This window comes from Callospermophilus lateralis, chromosome 5 (genome assembly GCF_048772815.1).
Source record: "Callospermophilus lateralis isolate mCalLat2 chromosome 5, mCalLat2.hap1, whole genome shotgun sequence".
Taxonomy (NCBI): Eukaryota; Metazoa; Chordata; class Mammalia; order Rodentia; family Sciuridae; genus Callospermophilus; species Callospermophilus lateralis.
Genome location: NC_135309.1, coordinates 5,225,130 through 5,253,084, shown reverse-complemented (window position 1 = coordinate 5,253,084; position 27,955 = coordinate 5,225,130). Strand labels below are relative to the sequence as shown.

Here is a 27,955-nt window from a genome sequence, read left to right as displayed (position 1 = left end):
CAGGCTATGCATTAAAACCACCAAATTAATAAAGTGTGAGTTGCTTTTTGCACTTGAGTTTTATTTTAATGAAAGTATTGCTTGGTTTAGAAGATATTTTCTCTCTTCACTTTCTAAGTTTCTGCAGCAGAGGAACATGGAGCCTGCCTGTCAGTACACAGGACTTGGTGACTAGGGAAAAGACTTAGGAAAAGGGAGGGACAGTGTGACATTTCAAATGCTGTTGGATTGTGGTGTAGCAAGAAGTACAATTTAAATTTTGTTACAGAAATATGAAAAAAAATGTCAGCATTTTTAGGTGACTAACAGACATCATTACTTTATATATATGTGTGACTGCATGACCAATATGTTCCTATAACAAGGTACACTCAGAAAAATGAGAAATCATATCCCATCTATGTATAGCAAAGTGCATAAATGCATTCTACTGTCATGTATAACTGATTAAAGCAAATAAAAAAAATTTTAGAAATGATATCCCCAACCACAGTAACATTACTTGATCTTCTAACTCTGTAGCGAATAATTTCCAAGATCCGTCAATGAAAGCTCCCCTCCCTTCTTCCCCTGTGCACTGCAAGAAATGTGGACGCCCTGGGGGAGCCTGTGGTTCTGGTGACTGAGAATCTCCACGTTCTAAAGCAGGAGGTAGACAGACAGGACCCAGCTGACCGCACGTCGCACTCAGCTGTTGTTTTCACGATGATGCTGGAGACAGATGCCTGTGTTGTTTCTGCACAGACTTTATAAACGCTTCCATCCCATTCTACACATACGAGAACATTTTTAGGTTGACTACCCAGATATTTTTTTCCTTTATATCATCATCTGGATTTTTGGCACTGAGACAACTGGGTGTACCTTCTGGGAATCCTCACTTCTCTAGAGCTTTCTGGTCCCTTTAAGAATCTATTTGCTTGACTATTTCTGACAGATGCAAATAACAGGTGCAAGGATTCTAAAGTGAGCCAGAACTTGGGGGGTGAAGAGTGCCGGTGAACAAACATCTTCCGCTCATGTCCCCTCCACCCCTGCTTTGTGCTCTGAGGCTGGTTTCACGGAGACCACCCTCTCTGCCCGCCCTTGACTGATGGATCAGATGACAGGTCCCCAGGCTGAAGCTGGGGGCACTCCACCTTCCCGAAGGGCAGGCCCCCATCTTGGTCTCTCAGGCACCCTCTGTGCTTGGGAGGTGAGTTTCCAGTGACAGGGCCATGCCAGGATCAGTCCTTTGATGTACAAGTTTGGACTGGCCTGGGGCCACCTTCCTGGTTTCCAACCCACCATGCCACTGAAGGGTGAGGAGACCCCTAAGAAAACAGCTGACCCCCTCATTTCCTCATCTGTAAAACGTGGATTACCAGAACTGCCCCATGGGAGGCTCTTCCTGAGGATCGGCCAGACAGCCCAGGTGAAGTCTCCCAGGTCCTGAGTGTGGTCGACTCCTTCCCAACAAGAGGATGCGGCATGGACCTGGCCAACAGGACAGTGGTGAGGGAGTTCCTTCTGCTGGGGTTCTCGGGAGCGCCCTGGCTGCAGCACGCGCTTTTCGCGCTGTTCCTGGCCGTGTACCTGCTCTCCCTGGTGGGAAACACCCTCATCATCTTCATCGTCCTGGTGGAGGCCACGCTGCAGACACCCATGTACGTTTTCCTAGGAAACCTGTCCTTCCTGGAGATCTGGTACACCACAGCCACGGTGCCTAAGCTGCTGGCCACCTGCCTGTCCAAGGGCGCGGCCATCTCTGTCCCTGGCTGCATTGTCCAGTACTACTTCTTCTTCTTCATGGGGGCCACTGAGTGCATCTTGCTGGCGGTGATGGCCTACGACCGGTATGTGGCCATCTGCAGCCCTCTCCACTACTCCCTTCTCATGAGCCTTCAGCTCTGCCTGCGCTTTGCAGCTGGGTCTTGGGTTGGGGGCTTCTCGGCCCCCCTCCTACCTACCATACTCATCTCTCGCCTGAACTTCTGTGGCCCCCAGAAGATCAACCACTTCTTCTGTGACTCAGACCCCATTTTTAAACTTTCCTGCTCAGACACGTTCTTGGCAGAGGCCTTGGGCTACACCTGCAGCTCTGTGGTGATTCTCAGCTCCTTCCTCCTCACCATGTCCTCGTACGGCAACATTGTGGCCACCGTCCTCAGGCTGTCCTCCCTAGAGGCACGGAAGAAGACCTTCTCCACCTGTGCCTCCCACCTCACCGTGGTCACCATCTACTACGGCACCATCATCTTCGCCTACGTCCGCCCTCCAGCCAAGTACAACTTCACCATTGGCAAAGTGATCTCCGTGTTCTACTGCGTGGTCACCCTGCTGGTGAACCCACTCATATATACCCTGAGAAACAAAGACGTGAAGAAAGCGTTCAGGAAAATTCTGGCACAGAAGAGATTCCTCTTGACCAGAAACAGACAGGAGTTTTGAGATATCAACACAGAAAAGCAGTTTAGAATGGAAACTCAAACTCATGTGCAAATGGTAAGTACTAAAAACCATAGTCTGCTGTTGATACCACCTAACGTGGCCACCCGTGCATGGTACTTGTGTTTTGAACTCCACTGGACACCGTTCCATGTCTGCTCTGCCTGTGGTGCCTTAGGACAGCGCTGTGATCGGGGAAGGTACCTGACTCAGGCTCCTGCCCTAATGCGTCCACAGGCTGGCCGAGCGGCAGTTTTCCAGGGACCCCGGGGGCCACAAAATCTCTGTTAAGTGGGGGCAGTGGTCCTTCATCTAATGATCTGATGGTCTGATCTATACTTGGTCCCTTGTACCTCAAAGATGTGTCCCCTTCAGGGACATTTCCTACACACACATGCCGAGTCAATGTTCTTCTCAGGCATTGATGTTGACTTGTCAATGATAATGCAGTTAGTAATTCTGTTAGAAAAATTAGGCCGTCAGAATTTTTCTGAGGAACATAAAGCCATGAGTAAATGGGGAGGGGGTTGTGGCTCAGAGGTAGAACACTCGCCTAGCACGTGTGAGGCACTGGGTTCCACCCTCAGCACCACATAAAAATAAAATAAAGGTATTCTGTCCACCTACAACTAAAAAATAAATATTAAAAGAAAAGAATATTAAATAAATAAATAAATATTAAAAGAAAAAAAATGAACTGTATTTCAAAAATTAGCAAGGATTCCATGACTCAAAAGTTAAAAAAATAAATAAATTAGATCTGGAAACTGAGAATGGAATATCTTAGGTGGTGAGGTATGACTGTTTCAGATTCCTACAACGTAGGCAAGGAGACACCCAATTAAGCAAAAAGAAGTCTGATTCTGAAAGAGAAGAATGAAGGGCTCCAGGTGTTCCCCGCTGCTCAGGCCTCTCCTGTGAGGAGGAAGCCCTGTCATTCCCATCAGTGCAGCACAGGAGCACAGGTGACAGCAGGGGACGGACCTTAACTCCCGAGCCAGCCCCCTAGGTCAGGCTTCCTCCACCTGCTCCCTGTAAGTGCCATGGTGGCCCAGTGGCCAGGGCAAGCCGAGTGATGGCACGACCTCACCTAGACCTCTGGGCTGAAAACCTGCCCGGCTAGGAGGTCAGGACCACATCCAGTCTCCAGGGGCAAACTAGAACAAACTACTTGACCAAGGTGTTTTTAATGACAAGAAAATGGAATAAAATCCAGAGTTTGTAGCACAGGACTATGATGAGATTCTCTGAATTCCACGAGAGCTATGATAAAATCTTTGGTGAATGCCTGGTTAATTTTCACTTTTGAAGCAGTGAACAATCTTGCAATTATCACCAAGGTGACCTTTACAGGTAACATGAAATTTGAGCCACACGACATCTTCTCTAAACCTTGGCCTTCCACCAGAACCTCAAAGCCATGTGCAAACTGTCCCAACGATGAGGAGCTGTTTGGCGTTGTGTGCAAACCCGAAGAAGGCGAGGTCCTCATCCTGTCATGGTGACAGCCCACCTCTAGGGACACCCTCCTATATCCTGTGTTATGGCCTCAGGCCGTATCTGAACTCCCTCCGTGGCAGCTCCCCCATTCCTAGGGGCTCCCTGGGGCTGCTCTGGGCTGGGTCAACCCGGAGCTGCATGTGGCCTGGAGAAGGGGCTCACTCTGCGCTCCAGGCTGCACCTTCAGACACTTGGAAGAACACCCCACACCACCCGCAGCTCCTTCATTTTCACCCCAGTGTTTTGTTTTGGGGACTCTCAGGGCACACTCAGGTGTGGCAGGAAGTGTGGGTTCACTGGGAGGGACAAACATGGTGATAGTAACAACGGTGGCAACTTCTTAGGTGGAAGCACTGGAGAGGACCTTCCTGGAGTGTCAGTCTGTGCTGATGGAGACCCTCTGGAGACCCTCATAAGGCAGAATAGCAGAAAAAATGGAAATGCAAACCCAGGTCAGATACAGAAGTCCCCAGGGTCTAATGACAGTCAAAAATATTCCATCATATTTAGATCATAAAACTCTATGTCCATCTGAAGGAAGTTCACGAAACTTTTTGCAGGAGACACACGGAGAGGACAGTCCCTTCCAGGCTGCTGTCCAAGTCTAGACCCGACTCACACATTGATACCAACTGGGATGGCAACACATCTGGGGCGTCTCTCCTAAGATTTAAAGCAACTTCTCAATTTAGGAAATCTTTTTAAAGCTTTCTCTTTTTTGGTGGTATATTGCTGTGTGGTGTGAATTTACTAAAATAGTTGATACCACTTAGAGTGTGGGCATGAAATTCGCGCTGCAGCATCTCTGATGTTCTGAGGGACTCGATTTCCTTGTAGAGCCTCTGCCTCTCTGACGGCTACCTCGAGGTTGAATTGTGCCACAGGCTGCGGCAAAGTGACCTCCTCTTTGCCCCACAAACCGTCTCATGCAGCTGCTCAAGTTGGCAATCCTGACCCTCAGCGCTCCCCTGGCTGTGCCGCTCCGTGGCTGCCCGTGAGCACCAATGTCATCCTGTTTTCACACTGTATCTTTCCTCATGAACGGACATGGGTTTATCTCCACCAATAACAGCAGAATCAAGCTGTGTCCACGTTTCAAATGCCACAGCATCCTCCTCAGGGGCCTTGCTTCCTTCCTCTTAGGACACGTTCCAAACTGTCCTCTGTGTCACACCCAGTGGGAGGGTTTTGCAGTGTCAGTCAGAGCTGCCTCTGTCCTGCTTAGCAGACACCAGTGTCCTTGTCTTGCCCTAGTGCTGGCCCTGACCTAGAAACCCTGCCCGGCCTGGCCACCTCTTTCCATGTTCTTTCTTTTGCTAAAGTTAAAGATCTCCATTACCACACACCTGCCACGGCTCCCCCAGCCATTGCACCCATTGCTGGCCTCCTGCAGGATCCTGCTCCCAGCACTGGGGCTGCGCTTCTCCCCAGACCCTCCCTCCCCCAGGCTGCCCTCCTGGTAAGGAGCCCTGGCCTCCCAGAAAATCTCAGAGGGCCAGCTCACCTGCCTTATAGTCAGGGGCCTTCCACTCAGACCTTGCTCAGTCAGTTGCACACCTTTCCATCTGACAATATGAGAGTGGAACTGAAACACAGTCTCTGATCCTACTTCTCATGATAAATTATATCAAAAGTTCACAAAGCGAAGCCAAGGGAATATTCAGCAATCTCAGTTCTTCACCTGTCCTGTTGCCCTGTCTAAAGTGCTCTCGTGATCTCCGGGGTTTTCATGTGAAGCCAAGGAAGGGAAGGCACACAGAGAGGAATTCATAACCTTCCCCTAAAACCCTGGAATTGCATGCACAGCATGCCCTTGGGATCTCAGTTCATTATAAAATGTCTTGAAGAGGGTTCAGTATCAGGGTGAAGAGAGACTCTTTTTTTTTTTTTTGGCCATCCTATGTTCCATCAAATGTCCTGTTGTGCAGATTTCTCTATTATTGGATGGTTTCTGATTCTGATTTCTGCTATTTCAAAAAAGTCCTAGACAAATAATGTTATGTGGTAGTGTGTGCATGTAAATGTAGATGAGGGTGTCCATGTTTGGGTGTGCATGTGAATATAGATGTGCGTGTATTTGTGTCTATATGTGTGTGCATGTGAATGTAGGTGTGTGTATATATGTGTGTGTGTGTGTGTGTGTGTGTGTGTGTGTGTGTGTGTGTGTGATTCTCAGGAGTGGAAATGAAGGTCCAAGTAAAATGAATTCACATATTTAATAGATAAATTCAATTTTGTCCCCAAGAGAATTTCAAAATTTTGTATTTCCAACAGCCATTCTACCAGTGCAGCTCCTTTAGAGAAGATCTTTCCAAAAGATGAATTTGGTCAATCTGTTAAGTAAAAACCCAAAGCAAGCAAACAACAACAACAACAACAAAAAAAAAAAAAAACAAAAAAACAATTTTGATGAGCTAAATTAGTACTTTGACTATAAGTTTGATATTTCACATAAATATCCCAAATCCTGGTATTCTACACCCACAGAATCTGTCTTGTTTGTTTTTCCCATTTTTCTGTTGTGCTACCAACTCATTCCTGTCAGGATCAGGGATTTTGTTCTGGTTTTAAGAAATGCTAACCTTAAACTATGAGCTGAGTTGCAAATATTTTCCTGTTTGCGACTTTTAAATATATGCTTTTATCAACCTGTGGAAAATACTTTTCATTTAGTTGTATATTTCAATCCTGAACATCACGAACCTTATATTTTGAGGAAATACTTTTCTTATACAATTATTTGAAAGGATTTCAACATGTTTTCTTCTAGAATTTCTTTCTTTTTTTCTCAAAAAGCATAATTTGCCCATAGGAAGTGGTCACCTTGTATACAATTTGTAGCAATAGATTAGATATTTTCAAGGTAAATGTTCATTCACGGCAACATTATGTATCAAGAGGTCAATCAAAAATAAAATCAGCCTCAAGAAGAAGAAAGAAAACCGCCATAGATGTCCTGCCTGGTCTGTGTGTGGTGCACAGCTGGCCGTCCTGCTCACACTCTGTGCACTTTGGGAAGGGGCCTCTGCTGGGGCTGAGGGGCCTTGGCAGCCCTCTTGGAGGCAGCTGGCCCCTGGAGCTGTCCAGCTCTTCTGTGCTGGCTGGTTCCCGCTCAGCCAGCTCTGGCTGTGGCTGAGCTTGGGTAAGCATGTTGCCATGGTTACGGGTCTGTCCATCTCTCCCTGGGGCAGTCAGTTTGCTCCATGGGTCCTGAAGCTCTGCTGGGGGTGGCTCTTGCTGAGCTGATGGTTCTATCATTGCAGCACCTGTTCTTACTCTTGTAGTTTTCTTTAGGGTAAAAATCAACAGCCACCCCCGACTTCTTTGATTAGTGTTTGTGTAGAATATATTTTGATTCTTTTACTTTTTTTTTTTTGGAACTGGGGATTGAACTCAGGGGCATTCAACCACTGAGCCATATCCCCAGCCCTATTTTGTATTATAATTAGAGACAGGGTCTCACTGTTGCTGAGTCTGGCTTTGAACTCATCATCTACTGCCTCAGCCTCCCAAGCAGCTGGGATTCAAGCATCCACCAGGTGCCCAGCTGATTCTTTTACTTTTATCTACTTATACCATTATATTTAAAGTGAATTTTTTTGTAGACATTGTTTACTTAGATCATTTTTTAAAGTCTACTTGACAACATTTGCTTTTTAATTGTTCTTTTGACAATTAATGGCATCCAATGTAATTTCCAATATAATTGAAATTAAGATTATAAGTTTCTTATTTGTATTTCATAAATTTAAATTATTTTTATGAATAATGTTTTAATGTACAGTTTATATTAATATTTTAAAATGAAAAAAGAAGCAATTAAGCCCTTTCTCCTGGTATGAATTATTTAAATCAGATCATACCAGTCCCTGAATTGGGGTCTTGAAACACTACCAGTCAGAGGGTAGTGAGAGTCGTCCAGCTGAAGAGGGTCAGAGCAAGGCCACTGTTTCTGTTATGTGTTTTCACTCCTGGAAACTCTTGTTACTAACAGCTCAGTCTTTGTCCCAACACCTATCCAATAATGAAGACAGAGTTTTGAGGAAAAAAAAAAAGTTTTATTGCTTTGCCAGCAGAGGAGAAGCACAGGGGACTCCTGTCCCAGAGGCTCTGATTCTGCCCATTGGGGGAACAGGGGACTTTCAAAGAGGTGATTCAAAGCTGCACTCTGGGTGTGCCCTATGAGGGGGTCATAATTCACTGGAAGACTTGGGAGATGGCTGTTTTTGGGTCTTCTTGCAGTGTCCCATGTCTGAATTACTGCATTCCTGTGGTGTGGGAGCTCAAGGATAGCTAACTCGTGCTAGGACAGGAAGAATGCAACCTTGCTCCTTCATGGCTAAGGAGCAGGAGGGGGAAAAGAGAAAGAGGGGAAAGAACATGTCAGATTTAAAGCAACCCACAGAGGCAGAGCAGTCACAATGTGGGCCCCATTAGGTCTGACAGTGGCCTTGGAACACGCCCCAGGCCTTGCAGGGCTTTGGATTCCAATAGTCTGACATCTCAGGGAAAACAGAGCCCTCTTCACTGTTGTTGGCCAGTTGAATGGATTAGCGCTTGTGAAGCCCAGGAGGTGCACACGCCTTTAAATCTGAAGCAAGGACCAGGAGAGGTGACTGAGGTTTCTGTTAGCCAGCTTTTCTTTACTGTGATGAATACAGAGGAAATCAGCTTAGAGGAGGAATCATTTGTTCTAGTTATGGTTTCAGAGGTTTGGGTCCAGGGTTGTCTGGCTCCTTTGCTGGGGCCTGAGGTGAGGGAGAACCTCATGATGGAGAGGGCGTGGGGGAGCAAACAGCTCACCTCAAGGCAGCTAAAAAGCAGGGACGAGATATCGCCCCCAAGGTCCCATGCCCTTCAACCAGGCCCTGCCTCCTGCAGGTGCCTTGACCTCCCAGGGTCCACTCAGAAACAGGGGACTAATCCTCTGTGAGGTCAGAGCCCATACTATCCCATCACCTGCCCATCCCCGTCCCCAACATTCCTGCCCTAAGGACCAGCCTTCAACACGGGATACTGCAAATCCAAACAATAACAATGTGGTACTCAACTTGGCATTTAGAAGGCGCGCGTGCGCATGCACACACACACACACACACACACACACACAAAATGGTCTTGTTCATCCAGATCCCATTTTTGCACAGGGGGTGTCCTGTGAGTTTAAAAAATGTCTTAAACATTAGACCTTCTGTCTCCAGTTCCATGGTTCCTGAAGACTACCCTCGTGGGCTCTGGGGTAAGAAGCCTGCGGAATTCTCACCAGTTTCCCCCATGCTTACATTTCCTTGTGGAGGGAGAGCTTCCTGAGCCCTGGATTTGGCAGTCACTTTGGCGCCATGAGGTCAGAGGAGCAAATGAAGAGGTGCTTTCCTATGCACCACGGGCACTAATCAATTCCATCTGCTTCTTGGGTACTCAACAGGAGGCAGCACGAGATGGCTCCATGAACTAACAGGACCACTGACAGTCAGTAGGGCTCACAGGGACATCACTGATAGGCTTTGATGTGCAAGAACTGACCTGACTCTTCCACCGTGTGCACACATCATGCTCATGGTGTGCAGCCATGAAACGCATGAGTAGTTTCCAGTTCTATCCTGATTTATTCACCTAGTCATTACAAGGTCAATTTATGGTGAGAACTCAGACAACAAGGAGCCTCTACACTTTTTGAGGAAATAAAAAGTAGGATTAAATATGTAATCAGGAAATGTCTCCCAAATTCCCTATAAAACATACATATATACACATTTGTGTGTGTATAAGCACAAGAACATACATGCAATGTACAACTTATATATGTACACACAAATATGCATCTGTGCACACACAGACACACAGACATATATACAGGTCCATGCCAGCTCACAGTGGCGTTAAAGATGGATTTCTCCTGACATACACATCTGTATTTCTATGTTTTTTCTTCCAGTTCTTCTGCAGCTGGCAAATTCAAGACTGCTCTTTCTATACCTTTGTCACTGTCCCCAGATCCATGATGAACTCTGACAAATGCCCATTCTCTTTCTTTCCTGGGATAGGCCCCACCTGCTTTTCTTTTTTCTTATAATTAATTAATTTTTGCTGATCCAGAGTATGCCTTTATTTTTGTGTGTGTGATAATGTGTTTTTATTTCAAATCTGAAGATAATTTTTTAAAAGCCTAAAAACTTAATGTAAAGTGTCTGGAAATTATTTTTTTTAAAGTTTATATTATGGGAAAAAGAAAAAAAATAAAAAACCATTCTCTTTAATTATTGAAGAGCTACAATTATTTTTCTTAACAACTATTATCTTAAAGACCAGGGCATGCATTATATGTGTACACACACACACTTGTATCATATATGTAGTTATGGTAACCTGACATATAGTTTGGTAAAACTATATTATTATTAGCTTAAATGAGAAAATTAGATCAGCATATGGATTTGGGGAGGACGCCCCAGTCCAGGGTCCTGAGGGTATCCTATTATTCATAACTTTGTGTTTGAGAGATACATTCTCCAAGCCATCCGCAGCTCTGTGTTGTCTTCTTTTTTAAAAAAAAAAGATAGAGAGAGGAGAGAGAATTTTAATATTTATTTATTTTAGTTTTCGGTGGACACAACATACTTGTTTGTATGTGGTGCTGAGGATCGAACCCAGGCCGCACGCATGCAGGTGAGCGCACTACCGCTTTAGCCACATTCCCAGCCCAAGTCTTTCAGTCAATGTTGAAGTTAATTCCTCCATTGTGATTGACTCTGCTCTGGATGTGTACTGTTCTGCTGATGAGATTTATGCGGCCTCAGATTTTCCTGATAATCATAACCTCAATGCCTGTGACTATGATTCTCTCCCTTCTGTGAATTGTTATCTGTGGGATAAAGGAAAGTGAGATCACTGTGTGTTAATGATGGCACATCTTCATTTTTGAGTGATATTTCAGATCAAAATGCAGCCTTTCCAACCTCAGAGGAAACATAATAATGAATCCTATAGAAATGAGACAAATATCATTAGGACCTCCTTCTTGGCCCCTTCAGACATGCCCTGGGGCTCCCACTTCAGCTTGCCTGGAATTCAGAGAGGAAGTGGGTCCCTCTGACTGCAGTGGAGCACAGTCCCAGTGCTGTGGGAGCTCCTCCCAGCTGGGAGGCTGGTGGCACTTCTCAGGGACATGCTACAGGAAGAGGCAGAGCACAGAGCCAGCCGTGAGGCCTGTGGGCTCAGAGCCAGACTGCACGCTGCTGTCACTCCAGGCCACCAAGGGTCCACAGGGCCCAGCCAGGGCCCCTATAGAATTGCCCTAGTCTCCTCCCTCAGTCCACTGTTTCCCAAAGGATGCTGCAGAACACAGTGAAAACTATTTCAGGCTCACTGAAAAGAGGGGACGTCAGACAAGATGAAATCACTGAGCTTCTCCCTCACACCCAGGATAGATGAAGACTCTCAAGAGAAAGAAAATTTCAGCATTTCTGGTCCTTCTAGGTGGGTCTGAATACTGGGGCTTCAGGGGGTGGTAGGGAGGTAAGTGTCTGTGGAGGGGGATCACGTGGGCTGCCGAGGATCCAGCACGGCAAGTCCAGAACATTCTTTCCCTCTGTGTCAGTTCAGTCAAGCAAGGAGCTCAGTGAGGTAACCCTACATGTCCTTTTAATTATTTCAAGATTTAGATTCTTTTAAGTTGCCACATCATGGTTTATATTTATGGGGTCAGTGTGACAATTCCATGTACATACACAACCGGTGACAGTCTCATCAGGGCAGTTAGCATCTCTACCTCCTGAGTTTGCCACTCTTTCTGCTGGGAGCCTTCAAGCTCTGTCTCCCCTGAATTTTACTAGATCAAGCCTGGAAGCCACTTCAGCAGAGGTCAAGGCTCCTCTGTTCTGAGATGACACCTGATCCAGTCACCTAAGGCAATGATGGTCCAGATGGTCATTGTCAGGAAGCACGAGGACCAACTGTCTTCACACTGTTTTAATATGGAACTTAATGTAAACATATTTATTAAAGCTAAGAAAAGGCCATTAAGCTTCTTTACTGGTAAAAATTAGGTTCACCTCAAAAGTCAGTCATCTTGCACAGAGAATATTCAGGATAATTGAAGAGACACAGAGAACTGTGGGAGGCGAGCCCCTTTACAAGCTTGATAAACTTGATTTCCCTACATACTATGCTAAGGACACCAGTGCTCAGCTGAAAGGACCTCTGGGGGTGCTAAAGGCACCCGAACTAGAGAATCCTGTTGGGGTGACTCATGGGCATGCTGGGTTGGGTTGATGTTATTATGCACATAAAATAATGAGTCTGTTTTAGAGAATTTTCTTGGGAATCACGAAATCCAAATTCTTTTTTTTCTTTTTTTTATGTTTATTTTATTAGTTTCAAGTGGACTCATCATTATTTTACATTTATGTGGTGCTGAGGATGGAACTCCGTGCCTCAAGCATGCTAGGCAAACTTACCACTGAGTCACAACCCAGCCAATAAATTCAAATTCTTTATTTTACAATGAGAAGAACTGGAGCCAAAGAGACGCAGAAAATCTCTTAAGTTAGCATCCCCCCCGCATCCCTGCCCCGTGGTCCTCACTGTGGGGCTGTTTTTCCTTCCTGGGAAGTGAACTCACTTCTCAGGTTTGATAGCCAATGTACACACAGGTCACAGGAGGAAGCATCATCAAAGGAAGAGGATTATTTGGGGTTTAACAAAAATTACCACAAGGCTTAATTTCCTTCGGGATGAATAATTTTGAAAACACCAAGTGAGTGTGTGATTAAAATGAAAATATCAGGCTGAGTCTAGGGCTGTGGCTCAGTGGCAGAGCACTTGCCTCACACGTGTGAGACACTGGGTTTCAGCCTCAGCACCACGTAAAAATAAATAAATAAAATAAATATATTTTTAAATAAAAATATTCTTAAAACAAAATGTGCTGTGACTGCAGACTCTACAGGAAGGTGGTAGCATCTTGCTTGACACAGTCTGGCTGGTCACCTGAGGGGAGGGAGTGGAGGGAGGGTGGGAGAAGAAAAGTCTCCTGCACAGTGTGTTTCTATGCAGCCTCTGGGGCAGGAACGGTGTACATTCTCCCATATTCCCAATGCTCCTCCAACCTATCATCCATGACCACTATTGTTTCTTCATGGTAATGATACACCTATGTGATTACAAATTTCCTCTTTCACTTTTTATCTCTCCTTTTTGCCAAAAGCTTTACTTTTAATTTTTCCTTTAAGTAATTATTTAATTATTTGGCACCCGGAATTGAACCCAGGGGTGCTTAACCATTGAGCCACATCCCCAGCCCTTTTAAAAAACATTTTATTTATAGACAGAGTCTTGCTTAAGGCCTCGCTAAGTTGCTAAATTTGGCTTTGAATTTTTGATCCTCCTTCCTCAGTCTCCAGAGTCACTGGGATTACAAGTGTGTACTACTGTGCCTTGCAAGCTTTAATTTTTATACTTTAAATTTTATACTTTTGTGATGGAAATCTCAGACCTGAATGAAATGAAATTATAACATCATTATGAGGAAGAGTCTATGCCTGGGGAAAGGGTTAATTCTCCTACACTGTGTAACTCTCTGAACACTGTACAAACATAGGTACATCACTTAATTGCTAGGCCAATTAACCGGTGTCAAGTCAACTATGAGCTTATAGGCTTAGTTCTTTGGGAGGGAACTTGAGTTACTGCTGCCTGTGGTGAGGGCCACTTCATGAGAACACTCGCAGGTGTTGTACTGTCCTTGCTCTACAACCATGAACTACTTACCCTAAGTTCCCCGTGCATGGTCTTCCGTCACGTAGGCAGGAATTCAAACCCACCAGTGTTGGGACAGTTATGAAATGATGTCAGATCTCCCATCAATACCCCTTGTAACATCATCTCAGGACCCAGAACTTCAGAGCACCAGCTCATTTTGGTCCACAGGCTTAAATAAAGAAGTTCTTAATAAATAAGCAGGGAGTTCTTCAGCTCTTCCAGTGGTGCTTGGTCTCTTGCTGAGTGTGATTTTCTTAACACTTTCATTTAATGCATTTAATAATAAAATGAAAACATTTTTACTCTCTGTGAAAAATGAGGCAGTAAGGACAAGATTATCCCCTCTTAGAGCTGCTTTAGAAGTTCAATGGGTTATGCCAATAACTTCACTTAATAGTTCAGCTAATGAGTCAGGATATATTTTATAAAGTTGCCAACATTATTGTAAATATGTCAGGTCCACTAAAGGACATGTTTCTCAGTTTTCTCCCCGATCAGCCTTCTTGGCATTGCTGTTGCGCGCATCTGGAGTGAGCTGGGCAGGTCGTTGAGCCTGCTGTGTCAGGAGAGCCGTGGGTGCATGTGTTATCGCAGAGCAGAGCTGGACCCTGCAGTGGTGAGCACACGCTGTTGGTCCAGAGCAAGGCTCATTGGGAACCTGTCGTGTGTCTGCCCTCCCCTTCCCTCCATCAGGTCCACAGCATGGCGTCCACAGCCAACCACACGGTGGGGATGGAGTTCTACCTCACACCATTCTCCGAGGACCAGGAGCTCCAGCTTGCACACGGCTTCCTGTTCTTGCTGATTTACCTGGTGGCACTGGTGGGGAACCTTCTCATCATCGTCCTGGTCACCGTGGACCAGTGTCTCCACACCCCCATGTACTTCTTCCTGAAGAACTTGTCCCTCCTGGATGCTTGCCTTGTCTCAGTCACTGTCCCCAACTTCATTGTGAGCTCCTTGTGCCACAGGAGCACCATCTCTTTCTCAGGATGTGTCTCACAGGTCTTGTTGGTGACTCAGTTTGGTGGGACTGAGCTGTTCGTCCTCACGGCCATGTCCTATGACCGCTATGTGGCCATCTGCCACCCCCTGCACTATGATGTCATCATGAACAGGGGGCTCTGTGTGCAGATGGTAGCTGTCTCCTGGTTCCTTGGGGGCATCTTTGGGGTCTTATACTCTGCAGGAACTTTCTCTTTATCATTTTGTGGCTCCAGAAAACTCCCACAATTTTTCTGTGATGTCCCCTCTCTGCTGAAGATTTCGTGTTCAAAGTCACATGTCACCATTGATGTTAGTGTGGTCATTGGAGTCACATTTGGACTTTCCTGTGTTCTGTCCATTGGATTTTCATACGTGTACATTTTCAAGACTGTCACAAGAATGCCATCCTCACAAGGACGGTCAAGAGCGTTCTCCACCTGCACACCCCATCTCATAGTGGTGACCACATTCATAGTGACAGGTGTCACTGCCTATTTGAAGCCAGTGCCGGAATCTCCACATCCTGTGGACTTTCTGGTGTCTGTTCTCTATTCCGTGATGCCTCCATCTTTGAACCCTGTCATATACAGCCTGAGGAACAAGGATGTCAAAGCCTCTCTGTGGAAGATTTATGGAAACTGTGCCGTAAGTATTATTGGGGAAACAAGAGAACTAGTTTCTAGGAAGCATCAGTGACATGTCTTTTTGTGTTGGCTATGTGTGTTTTTAATAATTATGTAGATCTTCGTGATGTAATGTAAATAAATCAATATCTTGACTCAGTACTCAATTTAACTTAAAAGTTCAGGAATGAGATTTGCAGGTTTGCAATCAGCTCCATGACCTCAGAACCTGTGTGAGCTGGACACGTGTTCCTCCAGTGTTTCCATGCAATTCACTCAGAAGCACATGGTGGGCTCCGGATGAGGCTTGCAAGCTGCCGGGCTCCAGCTCTGAGGAACTGGTGCACATATTCCTTCACCTTGCACAAGGGACCTTGCTGATGTGATGAGGCAGTGTGGATTGGGCATATTGGTAAGGTGTCGCCATCTAAACATGTCAACCCTACAAGCCATGGGCCTCCTAAGACTTGCCCAGAGGGAAAGATGTGCTGTGGGAGGCCGGACCTGCATCACTGGCACAGGAGATGCAAGGTGGTAGCTGCAGAGACAGTCACCTCCAGCCCTGGGAGGCGGATGAAACACACCCAATGGAGACCCCAGTCAGGAATGCAGCTCTGCTGAGGTTCAGCATGATGTGAGCGTTGCTGCCATTCTAAGTCTAGAAGCTATAAAATAATGAACTTCTTCTGTTTTAGGATAAGGTGTTGGTGACACCGTATGACTGCAGCAGTATGAAATTAGCATGAGCCTAAAATCTTTGTCCCTGCAAATTCTCTTAATCATACCTGGTGTGAACAGGTTTGCAGCCACTAAAGTCTCAGAAAAGCTGAGGAATGTTGGAAAGAACACACGATTCTTGCTCTCAATATCTTTACAATATGGCAGAAAATCTTTCATTTATGTCTATATTTTCCTTGTATTTACTCATATTACAAATAAAACATTAATATGTTCTCATTTCTATCTTGTCATCAGCTTTAATATTAAGAAATCAGATATTATAAAACTTCATCAACCTATCATTTCCTCAATTCTTGTCTTCGTTGTTGTTATAGATATTCTAGCAGTTAAAGTTGGTAGTTGGGATTGCCAGTTATTTTGCCTCTATTTTATCAAAATTTATCGATGCCTTCATCATTATCCATACTGCCCTTTTATATATTTTAAACTTATCAAGACACATTCTTATTGTGTGGGAGACTGAAAGTCTAGCTTAGCCTTTGTGGAGACACTACACAGTCAGATAAGCCCTGTTGAGAGTTTGGGGGCAGCCAAGCCGGGGCTTGTGGACTAGAGGGAGGTGGCCCAGCAGTGTTCCCCTGCCTGAGGACCTTTATGGCTCAAGCTGCTGTGCAGTGTGGGGAGATGACTTCACACTGCAGAGCAGGAGCGGTGGTTGTGAGACCAGGACGCTCCTCACCAGTTCGGGGTGCTTATGGAGCACACCAGCCTGCAGAGCTTCCCCATGCAGGCTTCTGCTCAGCTCTGGGAGAGGACATCTGATACCAGGGCAACATGGTCTTGACTGATGAGCACCCTGCATGGTTGGCTGATGGCTATGCCTCCTTGACTCCTCATTGGAGGAGCAAGGCTGGCTTGGACTTCTTGTAGGCACAACCCACCCCCATGATCTAATGATTTCCCACAATCCCCAGCACCAAGGACCATCTACTGGGGATCAGTTTTCAGCCTAAGTTTTAGGAAATGTAAACATAAAGATTGCTTTTCAGCAGGCACTGATGTTTAATAAGGAGGATCAAGGGCAGCCAAGTTCTTCCTAGGCTCAGTGAAAAAAAATTTTTTAAAAAATATATTTTTAGCTACACGTGGACACAATATCTTTATTTTGCTTATTCATTTTTATGTGTTGCTGAGAATGGAGCCCAGTGCCTCACATGTGCAAGGCAAGTGCTCTGCCACTGAGCCACAACCCCAGCTCTCAGTGAAAAAAATTTAATCTACCAAGATTTGCATCACAGGGACAATTCCTCAATTCTGAAATAGTGATTTCATTCAAATTTGGGTCAGTGAAGATTTCTTTAAACTTTGTTAATTATGTGACATCTATTTTGACACATTGTTTTTTATTTGACAATTTTCACTTTTCCCCCCACAACATTGCTGACCTCTGTGGGATTTATGGGCAGCCCACTCCTTCACACTTATGTCGAGGTATCCAATTAGTGAGATATTGGATTTTGATATGCACATGGAGCTCTCTAGACTTTCTGTGCAAAAGAATTCATATTTAATTTCTTTAGATATGTCATGGAAGAGTTTGATCCCCAATTCTGAACTTTAAAAAAAACATTACATTTTTTTTTTAGAGCAAGAAGGGAAATAGAATTCCCCAGGCCCTCTCCTCCAAGGAGACAGTGAGAAACTGCATCACCACAAGAAGATGCTAGCCAGGGCTGAAAAATTATGAACTGCGGGGGGGGGTGGGGGGTGGGAGGGGGGAGAGATAGCAAAGAAAATGGGGGTGGGTGGAAAGGCTTCAACTGAGATTAACACACAAATGCCCAGAGAAGACAGGTCTTCAGAAACATTAACAAGTCCTCCCTACTCTCTAGCTGGCACGGTTGGTAAAAGCCTTCTCCTGTGTGAACCACTCGTAAAGACTTTAAGAGGTGTTTTATTTTCATTGCAAATGCCCAAATTCCAACAGTGAGAGAAAGAAAAATCACAAAATAACAACAAAAAAAACCATGAAACATGAATCAATAAATGCAACAGAATAAATCTCCAGAAACTAACCCTAGAGACACTGAGGTTTGTGAATTCCCTGAGGAGGAAATAAGAACGACCATCAACGTTCAATGTACTTAAAAATAATACATGTAGATAAGTAAACAAAATCAGGAAAATGATGCAGTCAATAAAAAGAAGATATCAAATTTTGATTTGAAAAATATAATAACTGAATTGACAAATTTACTAGAGGTATTTAATAGCAGACTTGAACAAACCCAAGAATCAGCAACCATGGATACAGGTAATTCAAGATTATCAAGGTAAAGGGGGAAACAAACAAACAAACAAAAAAGAAAAGAAAAAGAAAGAAAGAATGAAAAATTAGATACAGTAAAGTGAAAAGAAAGCAGGGAACTGATGGGGCATTAGTTTGTGGATCAAGGGAATTCCTAGAGGAGAAGAGACGGAAAGAGCCAGATGTCCTAAGACAGAATTGTGGTGGAAAACTTTCAAAGTTTTAAGAATGAAATGTATGTACAAACTTGTGAAAATCCAATAAAATAAATCCAAAAAAACCTATACCAAGGCACCTTATAAGAAAACTTCCAGAAGTCACACAGAGAACCCTAAAAGAGGGACAAAGTGACTGGGCAGATAGGAGGGAGCTTCCATTGTATTATCAGCAGACTTCTCAGGAGAGACTCCACCAGCCAGAAGGGAGAGGAGCAGCATATGCAAGACTCTAGAAGAAAAGGAGCTTCCTGCCAAGGAGGATGCCCGCAGCCAAACTGCCTTCAGAAACAATGGGAAACCAACTTTCCTGAGCATGGTCAACATGACTAGAGCGTCCCCAAAGAAATGCCAACAGGAGCCATTCTAGTGGGAATGGAGCACCTCTAGATGCAGAATCAGAATATTCAGCACCAAAGCTCTCAGGTGAACGTACAGAAAACACAGGTTTTCTTTACTACTGTAATGTTGGTGTGCAAATCACTTCTAGGAATGCATAAAATGATCACAAAACCATGATACATATGTATTATGAAGAGATAGGATTGTGAAATCAATTACACGAAGCTGAAGAAATGCAAAAAAAGAAAAAAAATAGATGGTGTATGTTATTTCAGTACAGCTATCAGTCAAACACAGATCACTGTAACTTTAAGACTGATCTGATCCTCAGGGTCATCACAAAGAAAACCATTTGTGGGAAATGTGTAAGAGGAAACAAGACTCCAACTGTGTGGCTACAGAACAGAGCAAAGGCAGGCAGCCACAGAGGGAAAGAGGGGCAGTGAAGGAGGAGGGCGTGGCGCCGGGGTGCCTCTGAGGTCAGTAAGTGGGGGGCCTACAGAGCTCCGGGGACCAAGGGCACCATGCATCCTGTCCATCACCGCACTCCAGAGGAATCTATCAAACTCTCCAGGCAGAAGGCACAGGCAGGTTAGATGGACATTTTTTAAAATGAGACTCACCTTCCTGCTCAGTCTGCAAGGAACTCAGGTCAGCTCTGAGGATGTGTGAAGCCTGACATGAAAACCGTGAGGAAGACCTCCACGCTGGCCAGCCCAGGAGGCAGAGGGGCCATAAGGTAGCCAAGGAGGTTTCAAGCTGGAAGCTCCACAGGAGAAAAGGCACAGGTGTCAAGAGCCATAGCCGAGTCGGGATGGTGCCTAGCATTTTGCCAGTACTTTTGAGTTCTTGCGGAGTTCCTATTGAGTTCCAGTTGAGCTCTCGCAGGGATTCCTGGAGAGCTCCCGTTGGTTGGTAAAGTTCAGGTGGAGGGAGTTCCGGATGGTGTGTGGTGTGCCTGGGGGGGCTGCGTGGGTGGCGTTCTTGTGAGTTCAGAAATAAAGTTTGTTCCTGCTTGAGTGGCTCGTGATTTGTGCCCAGCCAGACTGCAGCATTTGGTGGCATATGCGGGGAATGCCTGAAGCTTGGGGGGAGAACAGCAGCCGATTTGGATTCCAGAGAGACTAACAAAAGCGATTTCTATAGAACAAAAAAAGATGATTTGACTCAAATCCATAACAGCTGATATCCAGAACCCCAGCTTGGCTATTCTTACATCTGTGACAGTGATTCTCCCACACCTGGAGGCTAATGAATAATGATAATGAATAACCATTAAGGCCTATTTCAAATGTAAAAATCCTTGGGGCTTGCTTGTAGGATTACTTTCAGACCCATATGCAAGTTACAGGAAGAAGGATGGGATATCAAAAAAAAAAAAAAAGTCAAACCCAGGTGGTAACCAAGATGCCTGTTTCAATCTCTATTTTATTATTGCCTTTTCCCACATCATGAAGTTCTATTTTATTTTTTGAGCTCATACAGACCTAGGTTAATGTTTTCCTGATCAGTTCTATTTTTTTTTTAAAGAGAGAGAGAAAGAGAGAGAATATTAATATTTATTTTTTGGTCTTTTGGCGGACACAACATCTTTGTATGTGGTGCTGAGGATTGAACCCGGGCTGCACGCATGCCAGGCTAGCGCACTACTGCTTCAGCCACATCCCCAGCCCATGAGTTCTATTTTTTGACTGTGCAGTTTTTAAACATTGCAATGGAGATTTCACCTGTGTAAAGCTACAAGGCCTTTACTATTGTCTTATGTGTTGTATGTTATGTGTGCATACTTGTGTTTTGTGTTGTATGTCTGTATGTGCATATGTCCATATATCATATATAAGGAGCGCTCATGAAATAATGGATCCAAGTATTTTTTTTTATTCACGTGATTTAAATGATTTAATTCAAATTGGGTAAACAGCTGTTGAGGATTGTTTTAAAATGTGAACAAATAAGGAGGATAACAGATCTGTTTGTTTACTTTCACCTTTCCTTTTCATTATATTTAATAATTCTGTTCAGGATAATGTAAATTGTTCAGAAAATTGTTTTCTTAGTGCCTGTTGAGAGCCACAGCCCAACGGGCCCCAGCAAACTTTCAGACTGCCAGCTAATGATTGGCTCACAGCAGCCCCAGCAACATCTAGCTGATTGGCTCCTCTGTGGTGATGCTCATTGTAGATGCTCATTGGGCCATTTCCCTGCCCTTTCAGGCCACGGAGCTGCTCAATGGGGGACTTTTTTGGCTCCGCCCACACGACCCAGCCAATCGGCCTCAAGAGCAGGAGGATTGGAGGAGGTGGAGAGGCTGGGGGTTGGGGGAGTGGCTTGTGGGAAGCTGGTGGTGGCAGTTGGGCTCTGAGGGTTTTTCCTGAGGAGCTGTTTTGTTTGGCATGTGTGGTTCTAAAAATAAAGTTAGTTTCTTTTGACAAGTGGCTCCTGAACTATGCCCAGCCAGACTGCGGCAGTGCCTGTTGGAAAGTTACATAATTTTTTTTTTAGCCATCATTGCCAGAATTCCTATCTTCATCCCAGTGCCAGTGAAGAGAAAGATAAAACCAAACTACAGCTTCTTCGATAGCTGTCACAGTAAACTGTATAAACTGATGCATCAATGAATAATAACTCAACAAGTAATGCTCAATCAAGGAGTCGATTTACTTTGGGAGGAAATGGACATATTAATAGATTCCTCTGCTTTGAACTGCTTACAGAACTTGACTGGATTATGTATCACTTGTATGCATTGAGAACTATCTGTTGTGCAGTAACTTGTGGTAGTGCTGGGGTATCTTTGCTGATGGTGTCATTGGTGGTACAATTTTCCACAAGGAACCGTCATTTGGCTTGGTATCGTGGCATTTTGCATCCTCCTCCGTTCTGCTTGTAATGGTCTAAAATTTGGGGGCCAACAGAGGTGAGGCAAAGAACCTCACCCCCCCACTGGTGCAAAGGCATTTCCACAAGTATGGCTGTATGCTGGACCGGTAGTCAATGACGGGTAAGATCCAATTGCAATGGTACCAACCTAAGACAGGAAGCTGACGCCTTGAGGTAAGCTCATTGGATGGCGGGTAAGGACCATATGTAGTATTGGATAACCTAAGACAGGCATGGTCCCTAAGCCACATTGCTTGTTGTTTAATTAAACAGCAGCAGGGAGATGTTGAGAGCCACAGCCCAGTTGGGATGACGCCTAGCATTTTGCCAATACTTTTGAGTTCTTGCAGGGATTCCTGGAGAGTTCAAATTCGTTGGTAAAGTTCCAGTGGAGGGAGTTCTGGTTGGTGTGTGGTGTGCCTGGAAGGGCCGCATGGGTGGCGTTCAGGTGAGTTCAGAAATAAAGTTTGTTCCTGCTTGAGTGGCTCGTGATTTGTGCCCAGCCAGACTGCGGCCACAGGCCCTGCAGTGGCTAACGGATGGATGGATCGCTGTGAAGAGACAGCAGCTGCGAAGGCACCTAATACCACAGCCCCCTAGCCGCTGAGAAAATAGTGGCAGGCTTCTTTTCTCAAGCAACCAGCCTGTTCACCGCCCACCAAAACGCACAGCCGGCCTTCACCGGTCTACTGCTTCAGATCACCAGATTCGGTTTAATCCGAGCGCCCTGCCCAATCTCTGAGATCTCCAAACACCAGCAATGCTGGACCTGTGCTGGGCATCTGTCTCTGCCCCCAACCGACTGCACTCTTCCCATCACCTGAAGCACCCAAGCGCGTGGGCCAGGAGAGCGGCAGCCAGACTGCTCCAAGGTGAACATCAAGAACAGGTTCCCAGGACCGGGAAGACGCTGAGGTCCACACTGAGTCTGTGAAGAGGAGGAAGACCCCGAGGATGCTCCCCTGAGGTCAGCCACAGGGCACTGCGCAGGCTTTGCGCTGCGTTTTGTGAACCTGAGCAAGGCGCCTTTCGTTCCTGGTCTCTGGAAGACCCTCTTCTGAGAATCTCCAGGCAGAGCTCGGGCTCTGCTGGAGGTGCATACAAACTGCTCGACTTTGACCTGGAGCGTGAGGTGTCCGCCAAGGGCATGACAGCATGTGCCCACAGAACCCGGGTGAGCTCTCCGAAGGAGAGGCTGTCGAGGAGCCAGCCTCCAGGTGTCTCTGGAGCATATCTCCATCAGCATCCCGCAAAACAGGAGTCCTCTTCCAAGGGCTAGTCACCTGCTGGTCTCCCAAAGTCTCTTCTCCTGGGTGAACATTGCAGAATAGCACAATCCTCTTTCCATTTAAGGTCGAGATTAGGAAAATAAAATCGAAGAGCATTTGTCGTCTAGCTAGGAAGCTATCCAGGAGATCCTACAGGAAGTATGGAATTTTGTATTTTTAATGCAAATAGATTGCCACACGCTTTGTGCACCACACATTAAAGAGAAGAGAACACTCAAGACTCGTGTGCCGCAGAAAGCCTTTGCTTTCTGTTTTAATGCCATGGAAAATCTACTTCTAAATCCACACATACTTGATGTAATTGTCTCTATTTTGCTTTCTAAAATCCCTCTTTGTGGCCCTTTTATCAGTCACAGGCATGGATGCTTTAGACTGGCCAAACAGGGAGTGCCCATTCAGCTGTAATCCTGTGTTCTCTATTCACAGCCTGGCTACAGCTCATGGATTCAGTGAAAGAAGACCAGATGGGGGTGTCAGCATTCTCACCCCAGCAATGGGACTCTGTGAGCACAGTTCCTGCAAACTTGGGCACATGGCGGTGTACATGACAGGGGATCGGAATACCAAATGAATTTAAAATTAAAGAGGGAGAATGCAAGAGCAGGTCACTGTTACTTTCTATCTTTGACACCCTCTTTCACCTGCAGCAAAGGAGGGCAGAGGCAGGCAGGCTAGTATGGGCCAGGACTCAGTGTCCACCGGTGAAGAGCAACATCCTCAGCAGAGTGGTGGCCACTCCATACATAGAAAAGGACCCGAGGAGGCCTTGAATAGACATGGTTCCTGGGCGGACGGATGGAAGGAGAAGGGCACGTGGCAACGGGGTACTCAAAGATCTGGGAACATGAGAGAGCAGGGTGGGGCCTTCGGATCCAGGCTCAACTGGAGGTGCCAGTCCCTGTATGAGCAGCCCTGAGACCGTGGAGACCACACCCAGCTGCCAGCCTGCTTGAGCACCTGGCCTACCACAGGGAGGTCCATGGGCCTGTAGAGCCTGTGACACCACCAGCCTCAAGTGACAACAAGTGCACAGACACTGAGCCTCCTATGGGAGAGTGGGGGACTGGGTGTGCAGACGGGTCAGAACAGGGTGGGACTAAGTTGTATGAGGCCACCTCTGTTCGTGCAGCTTGGTTCCTTCATGCAGATCTGGATAAAATTTCAGAAAAGAAGGAGGCACCTTGCTATTCTTTACTTGAATGAACATTAAAAATCACACACAGAAAATTAAAGGAATTTGTTTTTCTTGCATTAAATAAATGGAACCCAGAATAGCGCCATACTCTATCCATTTAAGGTCATTTGCTGATACAGTCACTTCACCCATGCTAAGGAATACACACCAATACATTGACAACCCAGCAGGAGGAACTTTTGTGCTTCCATAATATTATGGAATGGGTGAGTTGGTTTTGGTATGGGGGGTTAATCCTCAAGGTACTTGACCTTTGAGCCACATCCCCATCCCTTTTTAAACAATTTTATTTGTTTGTCTCTTTATTTATTTATTAGTGACAGTGACTCACTAAGTTTCCTAGGGCTTCACTATGTTGCTGAGTCTGGCTTTGAACTCACAATCCTCTTGCATCAGCCTCTCAAGCCACTGGGATTACAGGGGTGCAGCACCACACCTGGCTAGGGGTGGAGTTTACACTCAGGTGCTTCACCAGATCCAAATGCTCTCAAGGCTCAGGCCTGAGTCTTCATCACAGATGTGGGCTCGGGCCCTCTGAACATGGGCTTTGAAGTGGTTGCTTTGCCGTGACTGGTTCTCCATAGGTGACCATGGGAGTCTACTTGTATCTCCGTCTCATTTGTCCACATCTCTCTCTCCCCTTCCCTGAATGATTCAGTCACAATAGTGCTTTCTACCAGAGTCCCATCTGAACCAAGTCTTACCTGCTCCTCAGTGTAAAATAAAGACAGCAGTCCACAGTGTAGAGAACTCCTCAGGGCTTCATAAATGAGGAACATGTATTAAGTCCCTAGAGGAACCTCTGGCACATAGGTGCTCATGGTTGCTATGAGCAGTAATTATGCACCACAGAGTATCTGAGCAGCCATACGGCACCCAGCAAAGAGCAGCACACACACACAGGTCACATTTCTTCCCAATTACCCCTGTCAAGCATGACCATAACGCAAATGATACATGCAATTTTAGAAAGCGGTGCCATCACTCTGAATGACACAGTTTAACCCAGTCTCTGCCACAGTTTGGATTGGAGTGTCCCAGGGCCAAGTGTAGAAGGCATGGGCACCAGCTGTGGTGCTGCAGGGAGATGGTGGAGCCCTCTGGAGGCTGTGGGAGGAATGAGTCTTTGAGCTGCCCTGGAGAGGCAGGTGGGGAGACTCCCACACTCTCTGCTTCCCAGATGGCAGCAGAGGAGACTTGACCTCTCCGTGCATTCCCTCCACCATGTCTGTCCTGCCACAGGCACAGATGGTTGAGGTCAACTGACCATGGGCTGGGACCTCTGAAGCCAGGACTCCGTCTTCTCATACCTAAGGAGGTTGTCTCTGGTGTGGTGTCACAGTGACAGAAAGTGACAGTAACCAACACAGGATCTAAAACACGATCATTTCAACATGAAGTATGAGTGAGACTGTAGGTTTCATATCAGGTGTTTAAAATTCACTTATGTAATTATTCATTTTGGTCACAAAGCTTTCACTGAAAATAATTCATATTTAAAAATCATGAAGTTTGTTATGGGAAAAAGAGATTCCTGTACATAGGTTGTTTCAAACAGCCTTAAAATATTCCAATAAGTGAAACTGAGTCAGGGATCAGGTTCTCCACCTCTCAGCAATCAGCTGTGGAGCTCATAAGGCCTGCCGGCCACACGCTGAATTACACGCAGAAACGTGTCTAGTGGTACTTAGGCACGAGTCTAGATCCCTCTTGGTTTGCTTGGTGCTACCTTCTAAAGTTCTCTTCACACATAATACATTTACTTATGGAGACCCTGTGATGTTTCAATACACATGTTTTATAAAGATCACTCAATAGTAATTAGCATTTCCACCATTTTATGGATCAGTTATTTGCATTGGGAGCATTCAGAATTCTCTACTTAAGAACCACTTCTGCAGTAGGACTTCTGCTGCCCGCCTGGTGTTCTCCAGACATGGGCCTGGACACACATGGTCCTCCGTCGATTCTCCTGTCCTGTTGGCTTGCTTTCTTTTGTGAGGGCTCTGAAAGTTTCACTGCCCTACATTAGTTCCCTCCTCCTGCAGCCTGGGACAGGAACGTGTTTGAAGCAATTTGCCTCTGTTCACATGAGGTCTTCATCCATGCCTACTGGAATACTGCCCACGGCCGAGGGGTCCATCTCCACAGAGACACAGCTATGGTCAGGACTGTAGGTCTAATGAGCAACAGATGGAGTTTTCCAAAGAGACAGTTACTGTGTCTGACCAGATTCGAAAAAGAAATTCTTCACCCAGTCATGAATGTGTGTGTTTGTATGTGTGTGTGTCTGTGTGTCTGTGTGCGTGTGCACTAACACACAATATCAAGGTGCACGTGAAGCAGACGGGACCTGGCATGACTACAGGCAGGATTGTAGCTTGGATCTGGAATGTCCCTAAAGGCTCCTGTGCCACAGTCCAGGTCCCCAGCTGCTGGTGTTCTTCGTGCTAGAAACTTTGAAAGGTGGGACTTACTTAGGTGAGGCTGGTCACGGGTCACTTTACTGATTCCCCCTTGAGAGTTTTGTCATCATCCAATGCCCTCCATTCCCAGATGTGCATGTTTTCCATATTTCAATTCAGCATTTCTGTAAAAGGGATTTAATTAAAAATTGATGGGTTCATTGAATACAAAAAAAAATTTCAGAGAAAGATAAGTTTATGATGGTATAAAATAAACTGACCCGGGGTCAAATGTCTATTAAAGGTAAAGCTTTTGAAGACTCTGAATTGTGAACGACACCATAAAGGCCTCATGGGGGGTCTCATAGGCCAGTGTTCCTGCTGCAGCTTGATTTCTACAAGATACTTAACTTCTTTTCGATCAATATATATACAAGTCCCACTACAAAAAACATTTTAAATTACTTTTGTCTACTACATACAAGGTTTCATAGACTGGAAATGGGAAACTAAGTACTTTATAGCCAGGCTCAGGCTGGACTGGAAAATTTTGGTAGACTATAAACAAATAGAAGATTTCCTGAGGTGGGTCATAGGAGAAAGTTTCAGAGATGCAATGCTGAGCACCCAGTCTGAAAGGTGTGTCCAGTCGACAGCAGGGGTGTTTACTACAGCCCTGTGTTGTGATATGGGCAACTGAGCACACCACCTGTCTTCTGCATGCTGAGCACTGTAGCCACCTCCCCTTGGCTGTGAGGACCAACAGAAGGGGTGGATGTAAAGCCTGCACACAGTGAAGGTGGTCAACAAGCATGGCTTCCATCTTCAGGAAGGAGGCTGTAAGCAGACCAGAGAGAGAGCTGAACTGTTCCCTGCTGTGAGAGCTGGAGAAGAACTTTGCACCTGTAGGGTTCTAGAAGTGTTACATATCCTGGAAAGTCTGGAGAAGGTGGGAATTATCACAACGTTAGTAGCCATGCTAGATGTTGCTTTCAAAAATTACAGAACATTATTAGCACAATATCAGGAATTTGCACATTAGATACAAACAAGTTCTGGTTAAGAGAAAAGTACCTGCATCTAAAAATATAAATTACATGCAAAGATACACAGATGTGATGGAATCATATGCTTAAATCTGTAATGATATAAAGTACCTCAAACAGACAGGCATAATGGTATACACCTGTAATCCCAGGTATTCAGAAGTTCAAGGCCAGCCTGGGAAAATTAGTAAAACTCTGTCTCAAAATAAACATAAAAAGGATTGGGGATGTAACTCAGGAATAGAGTGCTCCTTAGTTCAATCTTCAGTACCTTAAATATATCAAGCATTTATTGGTG

General features: G+C 45.4%; 2 protein-coding genes across 2 annotated transcripts; both read left to right on the top strand.

Moving 5' to 3' along the window:
• Positions 1-1,470: 1,470 nt before the first annotated feature.
• Positions 1,471-2,430, top strand: LOC143400126 (olfactory receptor 6F1-like). Its single transcript, XM_076857427.2, has one exon. It carries the CDS (start codon positions 1,471-1,473, stop codon positions 2,428-2,430), a length of 960 nt encoding a protein of 319 aa, XP_076713542.2.
• An 11,958-nt stretch (positions 2,431-14,388) lies between these two features.
• On the top strand, positions 14,389-15,369 carry LOC143400179 (olfactory receptor 14A2-like). Its single transcript, XM_076857498.2, has one exon. It carries the CDS (start codon positions 14,389-14,391, stop codon positions 15,367-15,369), a length of 981 nt encoding a protein of 326 aa, XP_076713613.2.
• The last annotated feature ends 12,586 nt before the right edge of the window (positions 15,370-27,955 follow it).